The sequence below is a fragment of the Grammomys surdaster genome, unplaced genomic scaffold (assembly GCF_004785775.1).
Source record: "Grammomys surdaster isolate TR1022 unplaced genomic scaffold, NIH_TR_1.0 125756, whole genome shotgun sequence".
NCBI lineage: Eukaryota > Metazoa > Chordata > Mammalia > Rodentia > Muridae > Grammomys > Grammomys surdaster.
In genome coordinates this window covers 2,133,584-2,146,872 of record NW_021620588.1, presented here as the reverse complement: position 1 = coordinate 2,146,872, position 13,289 = coordinate 2,133,584, and the positions used below count along the sequence as shown (strand labels likewise).

Here is a 13,289-nt window from a genome sequence, read left to right as displayed (position 1 = left end):
TGTTGGCCATGGTGTCAGTGATGGGCCTAGTGAAGGTGATGATGATGGTGGTGGTGGCGATAATGCAGTAATGATTAAGAGGTGACAATGTTGTGAGCTGCCATTCTTTACTTATGCTAGGTAACAAACCAGGAAATGGTCATCTCATTTTATCTAATCCCAAAAATTACCCTATAAATCAGTGTGTGTGTGTGTGTGTGTGTGTGTGTGTGTGTTTTCTTTCCAATTTAAAAAAAATATTTTTAATCTTTTATCTCTAAGAGTGCTTGCCTAAATGTGTATATGTGCAACATGTATATTTCTGGTGCTTTACAAGGCCAGAAGATCAGATACCCTGTACCTAGAGTTACATATGGTGATGCGCTGATATGTGGGTGCCGGGACCTGAGCTCCTTTACAAGAGCAGCCAGTGCTTTTAATTCCTTATGTACCTCTCCAGTCCCTTTCTTTCTCTGCTAGAAGCATGTGATGCTGTAGATAGCCCATGCCTCTGGGTCTAGACATTGTGCACAGCCCCTGCAACAGAGACCAGCCACACTGAAGCTTTTCTGTGCTCATCTGTGGATCAGCTTACTTTCTATAGAAATCTTGTCCTTGTGCTCATGGAGATCCAAGCTACATCTCAAAATAAATGCAGACTACTGTTTTCTCTTGGGAAAGTAACAGATGTGCTTCGTGCCCATCTCTGTATTGAACAAGTAACAGGGATCCAATTAAAAACACCTGCTGTTCAGCATCTCTGGGCAAAGATCCTGTAGTTGCAACCTGCTCCAAGAAGACACACTTGATAAAAAGGCTGTTGCCTGTAATGGCCACCATGGATGATGAGTTTCCTATAAGCCAATTACCACCACTGTTACTAAGGCTTGGGAAAACCGGAGTTTCCCCTATGCTTCCCTAGGGATGAAGCCATGGTACTGACCATATTCCAGGCCTGGATCCCTAACCACTGTGAACCCAATGTGCTCCTTCTGCACTCTCTGGGGCCTTAGGAAGACTAGTGTGTAAGAAAACAGAATCCGAGACAGCTAAGCCTGCAGAAATGATGCCAGGCAAGAAAATGGGGGAGAGGTGACCTTCTGTGGGACCCAAGACTAAGAAGCAAAGTTGGGACTAAGCACCATGAGAGGACATGAGAGATGTTGTTTATAAATAAATTGTTGAGTGTTTGCACTGGAACACAGCCACTGCCTAAATTCAAGGCCTTGTGTTAATATTTACTGGAGAGCAATGGTGAGATTTTCACAAGGCACTCTGGATTTAGACTGGGTAGACCTTTGGATAAGAACCTTCCATGAGAAAAACAGTGCGATTGGGATGTGCTCTTGGCAAGATTAAGGCAGAGATTACTGTAGCTACAGGGGCCTTTCTGTGCCCTTGGATCTCTCTGAACCTTGGTCCTTAGGTACATTTCTACAGCCACATGGCTCTTGCCCACTGTCCTGAACCTGCTTCAGCCTGAAATACTTTGTGTCATGCTGCAGCCACATGACTCCATGTGTCCCTTTTCAATGTAGTTTTTTCTTGTTATGCTGTGGAACAAGTCATGTGGGCCAAGTGGCTAATGTTGACAAGGTCTCTTTTGTTCTCAAATCAGCCAATTGACCAGAGCTCCACAGGGACATCTTGTCTCTATCTATCCACTTGGCTTTACTTGAGCAGAAGTCTACATTTATGTTTGGACTAACCTGAGGAAAATGCCCAGCTGAATTTGTCAGGCAGGGTCTCCTTGGGACTCTGCTTCTACATCCTGCATTCAATAATCACCTCGGTACGGAAGTTTCTGCATATTGTAACTTTGTTCTCAGAAATCCCCAGGGGGAAGGCATATCTTTAGAAACAAAGTCTGGGTAACACTACATGGGTGATCCCTAACTTATGACAACTCTGCTTAAGATTGTTCAAATTGACACTGTTGTTTTAAAAAAGGAATAGTGGTTTGATAGACACTGAGTCAATAACATTTGGTATTTTTTCTGAACTAGCCATGGGTACTGTTGTCTTTCATGGCACTGGGCAGAGCAGCAGTGCAGCAGGGCACAGCAATGGTCAGATACCCCACTGTAAGAGTGAATATGAAGACTCCACTGAACTGTGGTGCTGAGTCAGAAGGCTGATGGTTGGCAGTGTTGGATGCATGGCAACATATATTTTTCATTCCTGATGACCTCACCCTGTCATCAGCAGAGAAACCCCCTCCTGCTTTGTGCCATAGGGTGGGACTCTGCACATTCACTTTCACTAAACTGAGACATGATTCCTCAGAGAATGGGAACTCAGTGTCATGCTGATTGGAAGAGCATCTAAGACAATGTCAGTGCAATCTGAACACATCCCAAAGCAGGGAACCCATAGCCCCACAAAGGCTCAGCAATCAACAGCCAAGTCTGATCCATCCTTGTCCTTCTCAAAACAGATGTTTAAACACTGGCTAAGCCCAAGCACAAAATCACTCATTTTACCGTTTTTTTCTATTCATTTACATGTTGACCTGGCTGGTCTCTAGCTTGTTGTGGAGATCCTCCTGCTTCCATCGCCTGGTTTCAGGGATTATTATCAACCACTGCCTCTGACTATTTAACTAAGCATCATATACTATGTGTGGGTGGCATGGAGAAAAGTCTCTTACTCATTTTACCTCTGAGAGGTTTTGTCCCATATCCCCTCTCCCTGGGGGAAAGTGCCATGCAGACAATGTTCTCTAGCAAATATTGGGATCCCTCTTATGAGCAAGCTTGGGGAAAGGAGCAAAATTAGTTGATGTGCTCCAGACAAATGACGTACTAAATGTCTTTTACCCTAGTCCCAAGAAAATTCTGCCTGCCTGTACCACCTCCTTTACCAAAACGTCCAAAAATAGCCACACTGGGCTTCCTTGGAAAGTATTAAAATGTAAACCCTCTTGGATTTAAAATTTGTCTTTGTAGTACCTGAGCCATGGTGGACTTTGTACAAAGTCCACACGTCAGGCCAGGATTTAGCAATCCACATCACTGTTTCTCAAAGGGAAGCCCTTAAAAGCATACATACCTTGGATTTTGCTAATTCCTGGCCTACTGAAAATCAAAAGCTCTAGGGAAAGAGAGTAAAGGAGTATATTGCTGTAAGCCCTCCAGGGGACCTCAGACAGGAGAAGCCTGAGAACCCAGGTCTTCCAAGCAGGCAGGACTAGAGAAGAGCAGTGGCCACAAGCCCAGAGCTGAGAGTCACTGGGCATGGGGCTGTGACACAAGATGGTCAGACTGGGAACTACACTTGGGTTCTCAGAAAAGCAGTAAGCATTCTTAATGGCTAAGCCATCTCTCCAGTCCCTATAGTAGACTTTTAACATTTAAACATGGTAAAATGTAAATATTTGGGAATTGGACTGGCAGTACTTTGTAAATTAAAATTAGCATCCAAAGGAAAGACAAAGGTCAGCAAACACTGGACAGTCAGACAATAAACGTTTCCGGTATTCTGAGCCAACAGCCAAAATTTATGACACTCTGTGAGCAATTTATGTAATGAAAGAGAAAACAAATCTCCATGACATTTTTACTCAGGCAATTGAAAATGTAGTCATTAAACACAGTTCTTTTTTTAAAAAAAAATCTAAGTCTGCTGATGAGAAAAATGGAGTTCTTTTTGAGCGTAAAATATTTGCTAATATTTGCTAATACCTGGAGCAACCCCAGGCAGCTGTTTGCTGACAGCAGATTGAAAGCCTGGGTTTTGGAGGTGGCTTGGCCTAGGTTCTCACTCCAGCTTTGTCTTCTACAATTGTGCATCACTAAACAAGTGACCAAAATACCTCCAAGGAAAAACAACAGCTTTCCTAATATAGAAATGATCGCCAGGTGTGTGATATTGGGTACAATTACCCAAGTATACTGCAGAGTACAAACATGCCCTAAGGACATGAGGACTGTCATCATCCTGGGGCTGCATGGAGCAGAAGAGGATTCAAAGGGATTCAAGAGTTTATGTTGTAAGACTGACAAATTTCCATTCCCGAGAAGATGAAAAAATATGATTATAAAGGGAAAAAGGTATGAAGGGATGGATGGATGGATGGATGGATGGATGGATGGATGGATGGAGAAGTGTGTGGATTGGTGGATGTATAGATAGTGCATAAATTGATAAATAGGTGGACAGATAGATAGGTGGGTGAATGGATATGTGGTTTAGAGAGTGGATGGATGGCTGGATGGATGGATGGGTAGATGGATAGATGGATGGATAGATAGATAGATAGATAGATGGATGGATGGATGGATGGATGGATGGATGGATAGATGGATAGATGGATAGATGGATAGATGGATAGATGGATAGATGGATAGATAGATGGATATGTAAGAAGATTACTATGCAACACTCATAAATCCAGAAGATATGTCAACCAATGGGTCTCAAAATACATTTAGGGAGACCTGTGAGGTCAGGTCTTATATAGATTCTACATATTGTATATAGCTACTTGAATCCTGAAAGAGTAGAAGGCTTTTTACATGAGCGACAAGGAGTAAGAGTCTTACAAAGAGAAAAAAAAGAAAGAAATCTTCATTGTGGATAAGCCTGACAACCAAGTCTCAGCTGGGAGTCAAGGTCAAGAATATTGACCTTGGTCAACACTCCTCCTTAGGAGGCATAGTAACCAAATGCCCCTGATAGCAAGTAAGGGAAACAGTGATGACCTCTGGAGTCCTCATCTCAGTCTTAGCCCATGATGGTGACATCAGGTAGATTCTAATTGGGTACATTTTTACTATAATTGATACTGTCAATATCTCCCAGAAACCCCTTCCCTCAAAGAGGAGCCTGCAAAAGCAGAGGATAAAGTACGGGATCCTGAGTGTGTATTAACATAGAGGAAGGAGCTCACATGAAATCTGAGGATACCTGAATGAGGTTCCTCAATGACTTATTACTACTAGCTCATGGGCAAATACAAGCCATTAAGAACAGAGAAAATAGAATGTGGTCTGTAGGAATTCCTTTCTTTTTTTTCTGTAAGTCTTAAATAATTCAAGAATAAAAAGACAATACAGGGCAAGAAATCTATTTAAAGTTGAGCAAAAGGAAGGATTCCTATGACATAGTACTGTATGTGGACATTAATTGTTTATATTTTTTAACGGGACACCCAAGTACCACAGCACACATGTGGAGTTCAGAGGACAATTGGCTAGAGTCAGTTCTTTCTGTCCACTGTGTGGGCTGCAGGGGTCATACACAGGTCATCATACTTGGCAGCAAGCACCCTTACCTGCTAAGCTACCTCAGGCCTGTGACTAACTTCTGCGAAACTGCCACTTGTTGGATTTTGATATAGAGTCAAAGACGCATATCCTGTTTTCTTGGCGGGCTATTAAAATACTCCTCCCTTCCTAGTTCAACTTATCAGCGGGAGGCCAGGGTTCCTCCACAGATTTCAACCAAATTGGCACCAGGCAAAATACAGACGGACCAGTAGTTAAGAGACTCCAGCTGGCCTAAGTGAGTTATTTAAAAGATTTTCGAACTGTATAGTTTGAAATAGAACGTTTTCAATTGTTCTCCTCACTCATGTTTGTTTTAGAAAATACACTTGCTTTCAGACGTAAAACACATCTGCTAACACACAGTACACGCTTATGCCTGTTATTATGAGGGGATCAGTAGTTTAAACGTTCATAGCTTTAAGTTCTCTTAAGGTGACTCTCAATCCCTGTTTTTTCACATCAATAAAAACACTGTAGAGATCTTGATAACTATGGGTACATAAACAGTGATGAGATTAATGAAACTGAGAATCTCAGGAATCGAGAAGGTACTATATTTAATCCTCACAAGATAAACTATACATTTATCCCACTTTACAGATGGCCAAACCAAGGAACAGAGAGGTCTTTTAACTTGTCCAGCATCACACAGAAAGTACAGAGGGTGGAACTGGGATTTTCAAACTCATATCACCCTCCCCCGTCTCCTATCTCTTCCAGGTCTGTGAGCTCTGCAAGGGAGCAGTCCCTGCTGACAGCCCTGTGGTCTATGCTGACAGGGCTGGATACAGCAAGCAGTGGCACCCCACGTGCTTTCTGTGTATCAAATGCTCAGAGCCACTGGTGGACCTCATCTACTTCTGGAAGGATGGTGCACCCTGGTGTGGCCGCCACTACTGTGAGAGCGTGCGGCCCCGGTGCTCAGGCTGTGATGAGGTGAGAGTCAGTAGGCTGATGGGGGCAAGTATGTGTGACCCTGTTATGTAGTGAAACCCCAAGGCCAATTGGTGTGGTTTTGCTGATGATGTATTCTTCATTTGAGCAAATTGGGCTGGGCCTCACTGAGTACTTCAAACCTCTATTTTCTTGTCTATAAAATGGGCCTGGGCTAAAATTGGTGACATATATTGCTTAACTTTGGAGATTGGGTGAAGTAGGACCACCCTAATAGCTCAGCTAGTAAAATGCTTGCCTTGCAGGTAAAACGCTTGAGTTTGAATCCTTAGACATCAGTATTATAAAATAAAATAAAATAAAATAAAATAAAATAAAATAAAATAAAATAAAGCCAGGTTATATGAAGGGGAGGTACAGGAGACGATATAATTTTCCAAGTCTGGCAAATGTCTAAGTGAGAGCGCATGCATGTGTCTTATTGTGCTACAAAGTCGGAAAGCCCAGGAGTCATTCTAGGGTGTCACTTTATTCTGGGTCCAAAGGACCACCCTTTGGTTTCTTGCTCTCAGAAAATGACGACTGACTGCTTCTCCATTGTTAGTTGTCTTCCAGGGTCATGTGAGTTATATGTAATCCCAACTCAGAAAACAACTGGCCTACAGATTTGCCCCAAACGTTTCATAGATAGATAAATAAAAACCTGCTTGTAGCAGAGTATTTTCTTTTTTCTGTCTGAAAAGCTAAGCCACAAGCATGACCCTCAACAGTAACCACACCCCCTGCCTTGGATTTCCTTATGGAGGCTTTTAAAGGTCACAACACAAATGGAATGGGATAAGCCACCATCCCATAATTTACCCTCTTTGTGGGGGCAGAGTTTCAGTCATGCATTCCTTCTGTCTCTCTTTCCAGATCATCTTCTCAGAAGACTACCAGCGTGTGGAAGACCTGGCCTGGCATCGGAAACACTTCATCTGTGAGGGCTGTGAGCAGCTGCTGAGTGGCCGTGCATACATCGTCACCAAGGGTCAGCTCCTGTGTCCCACTTGCAGCAAGTCCAAACGCTCCTGAAGGGCTGCCCACCCACAGCCAGCAGAGTCTATCAGATCCCACCAGGAGACTGAAGCCATCCTATGAAGCAGATGTCACAGCCAACAAGCAGTGCACTTTCTGAGTGGTGGTAGATCTTTGAGGGTCAGTAGTTTAAAAACCAGAGGTATTCTAAGAAGTCTTAGAATGGATTTATTGTTTCCTAGCTGCAACCAACTAAAGACACACTGGTATCCTGCAAAGGAGCCCTAGGAGAAATTTCCCAGAATGCATTTCTGAGGGATCCAATCAAGTAGGTGTAGGATATGCTTTTTTTTTTTTCTTGTGGACATGTGATCTCTCCGGGGGGGCTGGATGGGATCTCAACTCTCATTTGTTTGCCTCTTTTTCAAGTGGAATCTGAATCTTCAATAAACAATGTTTTTGGCATGATAAACATATCAATAAAAGAATTATGAATTTCACACACACACAGCACTTTTATCTAGTCATTTATACCAAGATACTAATTCTGTAACATGTGATTAACCCCAAGCCCCTGAACTGATACTGCCAGGAGATTAGTAAATGCTAATGAGTTACTTCAGTAGTTGTGCTTAATAGGCTCCTGCTTCCTCTCCTCTGTTGCCCATGCTCCCAGATACCTATTGCATGGTACCCTGAAAGTAGAAAAGTTACTGGAATTAAGGGCTGAGGCCTGTGCCCCATGGCAGCCCTAACAAGCCACGCTCAGCCATCCATCCTCCAATAAGCTAACTCAAAGAGCCAAATTAATAGTGAAAAAACATGAAAAGGAAATTTGTTTAACTTGGCCACATATGGGAGAGGGACAAAGAGATCCAGTGACTCATACACACACACACACACACACACACACACACACACACACACATCTATCTTTGGGGCACTTACAAGAGGCCTAGGTTTAAATAGGATGCAAGAAGTGTGCATAACTAAGCATCTGTGGCCAAGTGTGGTCCTGCCCATTGCTATGCCATCATTGTTTCTGCCGCTGGTCAAGCCGTCTTGTCTACACTGTATGAAATCTTACTGGGTGACAGATTCCCTCCCTGGCTAGCATCAGGTTTCATTCAGCCTTTTCCTTCTCCCAGAATAAGATTCCTGGGAGAGAATTCCAACTCCCTGGGGAATTGTTTAATAATCTGATAGACAAAGAGGGGAAGAAAAGAATTCTTGTAGAACATTCTCATTCCTTTCAGGCAAGCAGGTTACTTGGAGCTGTTGATCTTCTTGGAGCCAAAGGGCCAATTCAGCTGTCCTTAGCATCTAGACAGGTCCTTAGTGAACCTCCCTGGGAGACCTGGCAGAGTGCTAGGAGCTGCCCAAGTTACCTTTGTTCAACCAGTGAATGGGACATGGTGTCCAGTAAACAGAAATCTTTGAAACTACGGCATTGTTATGAGGAATCTCTCCATTTTTACATACTGCCAGCTGGACATTTTGTGAGCCAAACAGAATAAGTTTGGGGGCATGAATTTTATCTCCCTTTTATGGTCTGAGTATTTTGACTCTACAAATTCATGTCCTTCCCACAATTTCTAAGTACTGTGTCTTTTTCTGCCAGAGATTCAAAGATGAAAAAGACACGGGTCCCAGCAGTGCACGCTCCAGCCATCAGTGTTTTCCTTAAAAATTCCCACCCGCTGCTCAGACTCTTACCTGCTCCAGCCCCGTTTATGTGCTTTCCAAGTCTGACAGGACTGTTGTGAACTCTCCTACAGCGGTAGGCGTGAGTCTCCGGCACAGCTCTCCTACTTCCGTCAGCTTGCTCCCCATCGAGCTGAGCACCTCCTTGCCCTCATTCAACTCCCATGGTTCCCCAGTGCCTGTCAAGTTAGGAACCAACTCTGATATTTAGAACTTTCCAAAACTTGGCCCACCTTTCTCTCCAGCCTCAGAACTCTGTACTTTCCTAGATTTCTGCTTTTCTTTCTCTTAGACAGGTACAAACCCCACCTACTCCCCCCAAGCTCCTTCTTGGTTACCTGAAAGTCAAGTCTGTTATCTATTGAAAATCCACATACCCTACAAGAGAAATGAGGCGTGGCTCATTTCTCAGACACTTCCCTGGAGTACTAGCAGAATGGTTTCATCCATCTACGTATCCAGCCAGCCATCTATCCACCCAGCCAAGCCATCTAACCAGTCAGCCAGCCATCTACCCACCCAGCCAGAAATCTACTCTTCCAACCGGCCAGCCATCTTCCCTCCCAGCCAGCCATCTAACCAGCCAGCCAGTCATCTACCCAGCCACCCAGCCATCTACATCTACCCACTCAGCCAGCCATTACCCACCCAGCCAGCTATCTACCTACCCAGCCAGCCATCTACCCAGCCATCTAGCCATCTCTTCACCCAGATAGCCATCTACTCGCCCACCCAGCCACCTAACCAGCCAGCAAGCCATCTAGCCAGTCAACCATCTATCCACCCACCCAGCCATCTATCCAGCTAGCCAAGCATTTACCCACCCAGCCAGCCATCTAATCAGCCAGCCAACAATCTACCAACCCAGTCAGCCATCTAGCCAGCCAGCCAGGCACCCATCCTACAAATGTTCAGTAAGCACTACAGTTTCTAGTCCTTGTGCTACACGCCGGGTATACCACTCCCCCCCCCCAAAAAAAAAAAACAATGGTCACTGCCTCTGGGAATTTTAGTCTATAGAGACCAGTCTCAGGGAAACATATCTACAGGTCAATGTGAAACTATAGTTAATGTGAGTTCTGTAAAAGGAAGATTCACAAAAACAAGAGACTAGATCTAGTTAAAATTTAAAAAAATAAGTGTCTCTGAGACACTGGTAGATGACATGGTATGAGTTGACCCTGATCTGACAAAGAGGGAAGGATTAAAGGTTAAAAATGTATACCTAAACATTGTGCACAAAGGCCCTGTAGAAGATAGCTTGTCCATTTTTTAAATGCCCAGGTTTTGGTGTTGTAGACACGGGTTAATATGAAGCATAGACAGACAGGTCAGACTGCACATGTGGCCAGTGCACAGGGAATGAGGTGGGTGGCCTTGAGTCACAGGAGTAGACAAGGCCAGCCTGCTCCTCCCTCACAAACACCACAAAAGCTGAGACCCTGTCCTAGGAACTGTGAGAGCACTCAAACAGACTCAAGTTGGGGTTGGTGACAGTTGGTCAGGGAGATGACAAGTTACCTGAACCCTCCTGTTGAAACCCCAACATGATCAGATTGTCTCTGGCTACAGGATGGCAACCAAGTACACCTTCCTGGAACAGGTCACCGCTCCTTCTGTGCATCAAGAGTCCTTCCCTGGCATTTGGAGTTTCTGTATCCTCTCTTATGGACAGTTCAGTAGCAAGCCATCATCTTCTCCCATCATCTCTGATGTCACATCCTACCTGCCGTATAGCCTAGCAGACAGACAATGCTCTTTTTGTGTTCTCCCTGGCAGGACCTTAGCATCTCTACACAGTTTCCAGACAAGCTATTAACATACACACACACATGCATATACATATGCATGCAACCACACTCTTCCCCTGTGCACTCTCTCCATCAAGAACAGGGGCTCCCTGATTCTCCCATATAATTTTTGTCTTACAATCACATTTCTTAATTATGCTTAATTCCTGCCTCTTCCAGGAGGACCTGGAGCTGAGGGGCACTGTAGCCACATCAGAACACAGGCTTTCAATGCCCCAATGTCAGTTGTTGCATGGTATTATTCCTGAATCAGCACAGAGAGTGGCTGCCAACTTCACTACATTCTCTAGGCGCCTTGGTCTAGGACTCAGTAAGCCCCAGGCTGACAGCGTTCCAACGCTCTTATCATACCACAATTATTTATTGGTGAAAAGCTCCATTTGCAAACTTCTTTTTAAATTTTATTTTATTCTTAATGAGTAAATAATCATTGGACGTTTTTATGGGGAATAAAATGTGACATTTTGACAGATGTTTTCTGTGCAGAAGGACCCATGTTCTTCTTTACGGTAATCTTACCACCATAGTTCCCTCACCCTCTGTACAAGGCCTGGCAAAGAAAGGAAAACGCAAAGAGCCCAGCATCTGCTGTGGTTCACTTTGCTAATTGCACCATGTTCCCACTGATCAAGATCACAGATACAGATTTCAGACTGATGCAGACATAGTTGGCTAGGTACCCATTCCCAGGCTGCACCACTTCCTGCTTTGTAGGAGTGGGGCATTTCCTGCGACATAAACTGGCTCTCATAGCCTTGTCCCCAGGGAAAGAAAGGGCTTCATGCTGTCTTTGGCCTCTCCAGCAAGGTGCTTCTTAGCTTCCCTCATGAACAGGGAGTATCTTCAGGAAGGTTGTGCTTTTGCTTTCTTTCTGCTGATAGAACCTCAAACTTACTTGAAGGGTGCCAAGAAGAGAGCAAAGAGCGGCTAAAGATCTTTTCTGATATCAGGACTCACCACAGGTGAACCTGCCTCACCATGCGAGGGATGGAACCCAGGGCCTCCACATGCTAGGCAAATACTACCACTGAGTCACACCCTCAGCCTGCCCATGAAAACATTAATGTGTGATTTCTAACGAGGATGTTCTTATCCACAAGTCACTGCACAGCCATCAGAGTCAGGAAACAGATGCATGAGCATTGCAGTCTTGCAATCTTTGGATCTAACCCACCATCATCAATGGTTACAACAATGACTTCTCAAACAGGAGGATCCAGTTCAGGGCCACACATCACGTTAGCCATCTGACTACATGTTTCTGAAGCCGTTATGTTCTTCTAGTTCGTTTGAATTGTTTGATTGACAGATTTTAAAAATGATGCTCAATATGAAGTGTCAACACCAACACGAGGCACAGGAAACATTGTCAGAAAGGTATCTCTACTGGAACATCATGGAGTAGAGGCACCAGGCCTGATATGCCACTTCACACACATAGTGTGGCTTTCTGTTGTAAATAAGAGTCAGATAAGCAGATGTGAGTATGAGGCTGTTGTGGAATGTATCTGGCCATAACTTCATGGTGAATTTGTCTTACACAAGTAGAAGGAATACCTTTCTCTATGCACATAAAAGGAATACACACTAATGATCAGAAGTTCAGTGCGCTTCACTTACAGACCAGGGATTTATTATCATTTCTAATCATTACCAAGTATTAGGTTCTGTACAAAAGGTATATGATTTTTTTTAATGACTGACAATGTAATAGCATCGGGTTTTTTATAACGTGAATGTGTGTGTTCATGTGTATGTGCACATGGATACAGGTACCCGTGAAGGTCAGAAGAGAGCATCTGTTAAATGTCCTGTACTATGTGACTATGTAGTAGTATGTATGGAGCTGAAGTTACAGGCAGATCTGAGCTTTCCAATGTGGGCACTGGGATTTAAAATCTGGTCCTCTACAAGGACAGCAAACATGTAGGACCGTGAAAGGCAGCCTGGTTTCTGGTTGAGCTAAGGTTGGAAACCCCGGTGACCCTGAGAGACGGTAAGTGTTTTGCCTGGTTCCCAGATAGTAGGCTCCTGACACAAGGCCACAGCCCTCCATAGATTTGTGGCCATCAGTCACATAAGAACATTGCACCAAGTCTCTCCACAGGTAGAGGACATGACCATAGGTCACGTAGCCTCAAGACAGATCTCCATTTTAATGATGTACCTAAAGTTCTGAGGGGCTTAGCCAACTAAGCTTTCCTTCTCAGACACTCCTCCCTGCAAAAGGTATTTAACCTCAGGCCCATCCTGAGAAAACGAGGTACAGTTTTACTCATCTACTTTCCACCATGACAATAAACACCTTAAAGCTATGGACCGTCTCTTTTCATCGGGACCCGCCATGGGAGCCATAGGGAAGGCCTTCACCTACAGAGCCGCCATCTAGTCTCCTGTACTAAGCCTCTCTGTGCTCCCAGCTATGACCACCAAGCCAAGCCTTCAGCCAACCAAGCAAAGGACTCCTGCCTGAGGGACGAAGCCAGAGTTCCCCTCTCCCCTTCAGTTCTCAGTTCTTCTGCAGCTTCTAGCAGCACCTGGGTGCCCAAGAGCCTGATAACCAGATGGCCCTGGTCTCCCTGCAGACCCGGGGACCCCAGAGCCAGCTCCAGCT

At 44.4% G+C, this 13,289-nt stretch overlaps 1 protein-coding gene across 1 annotated transcript in view; it reads left to right on the top strand.

Moving 5' to 3' along the window:
* The window catches only part of Lmcd1 (LIM and cysteine rich domains 1), a 58,260-nt gene extending 50,594 nt beyond the window's left edge, over positions 1–7,666 (top strand). Inside the window, exons 5-6 of the mRNA XM_028788677.1 lie at positions 5,970–6,185; positions 7,059–7,666. Coding sequence (XP_028644510.1) covers positions 5,970–6,185; positions 7,059–7,217 — 375 coding nt within the window. The 3' untranslated portion in view covers positions 7,218–7,666. The remainder of the gene's footprint in view (positions 1–5,969; positions 6,186–7,058) is intronic.
* Positions 7,667–13,289: the final 5,623 nt, after the last annotated feature.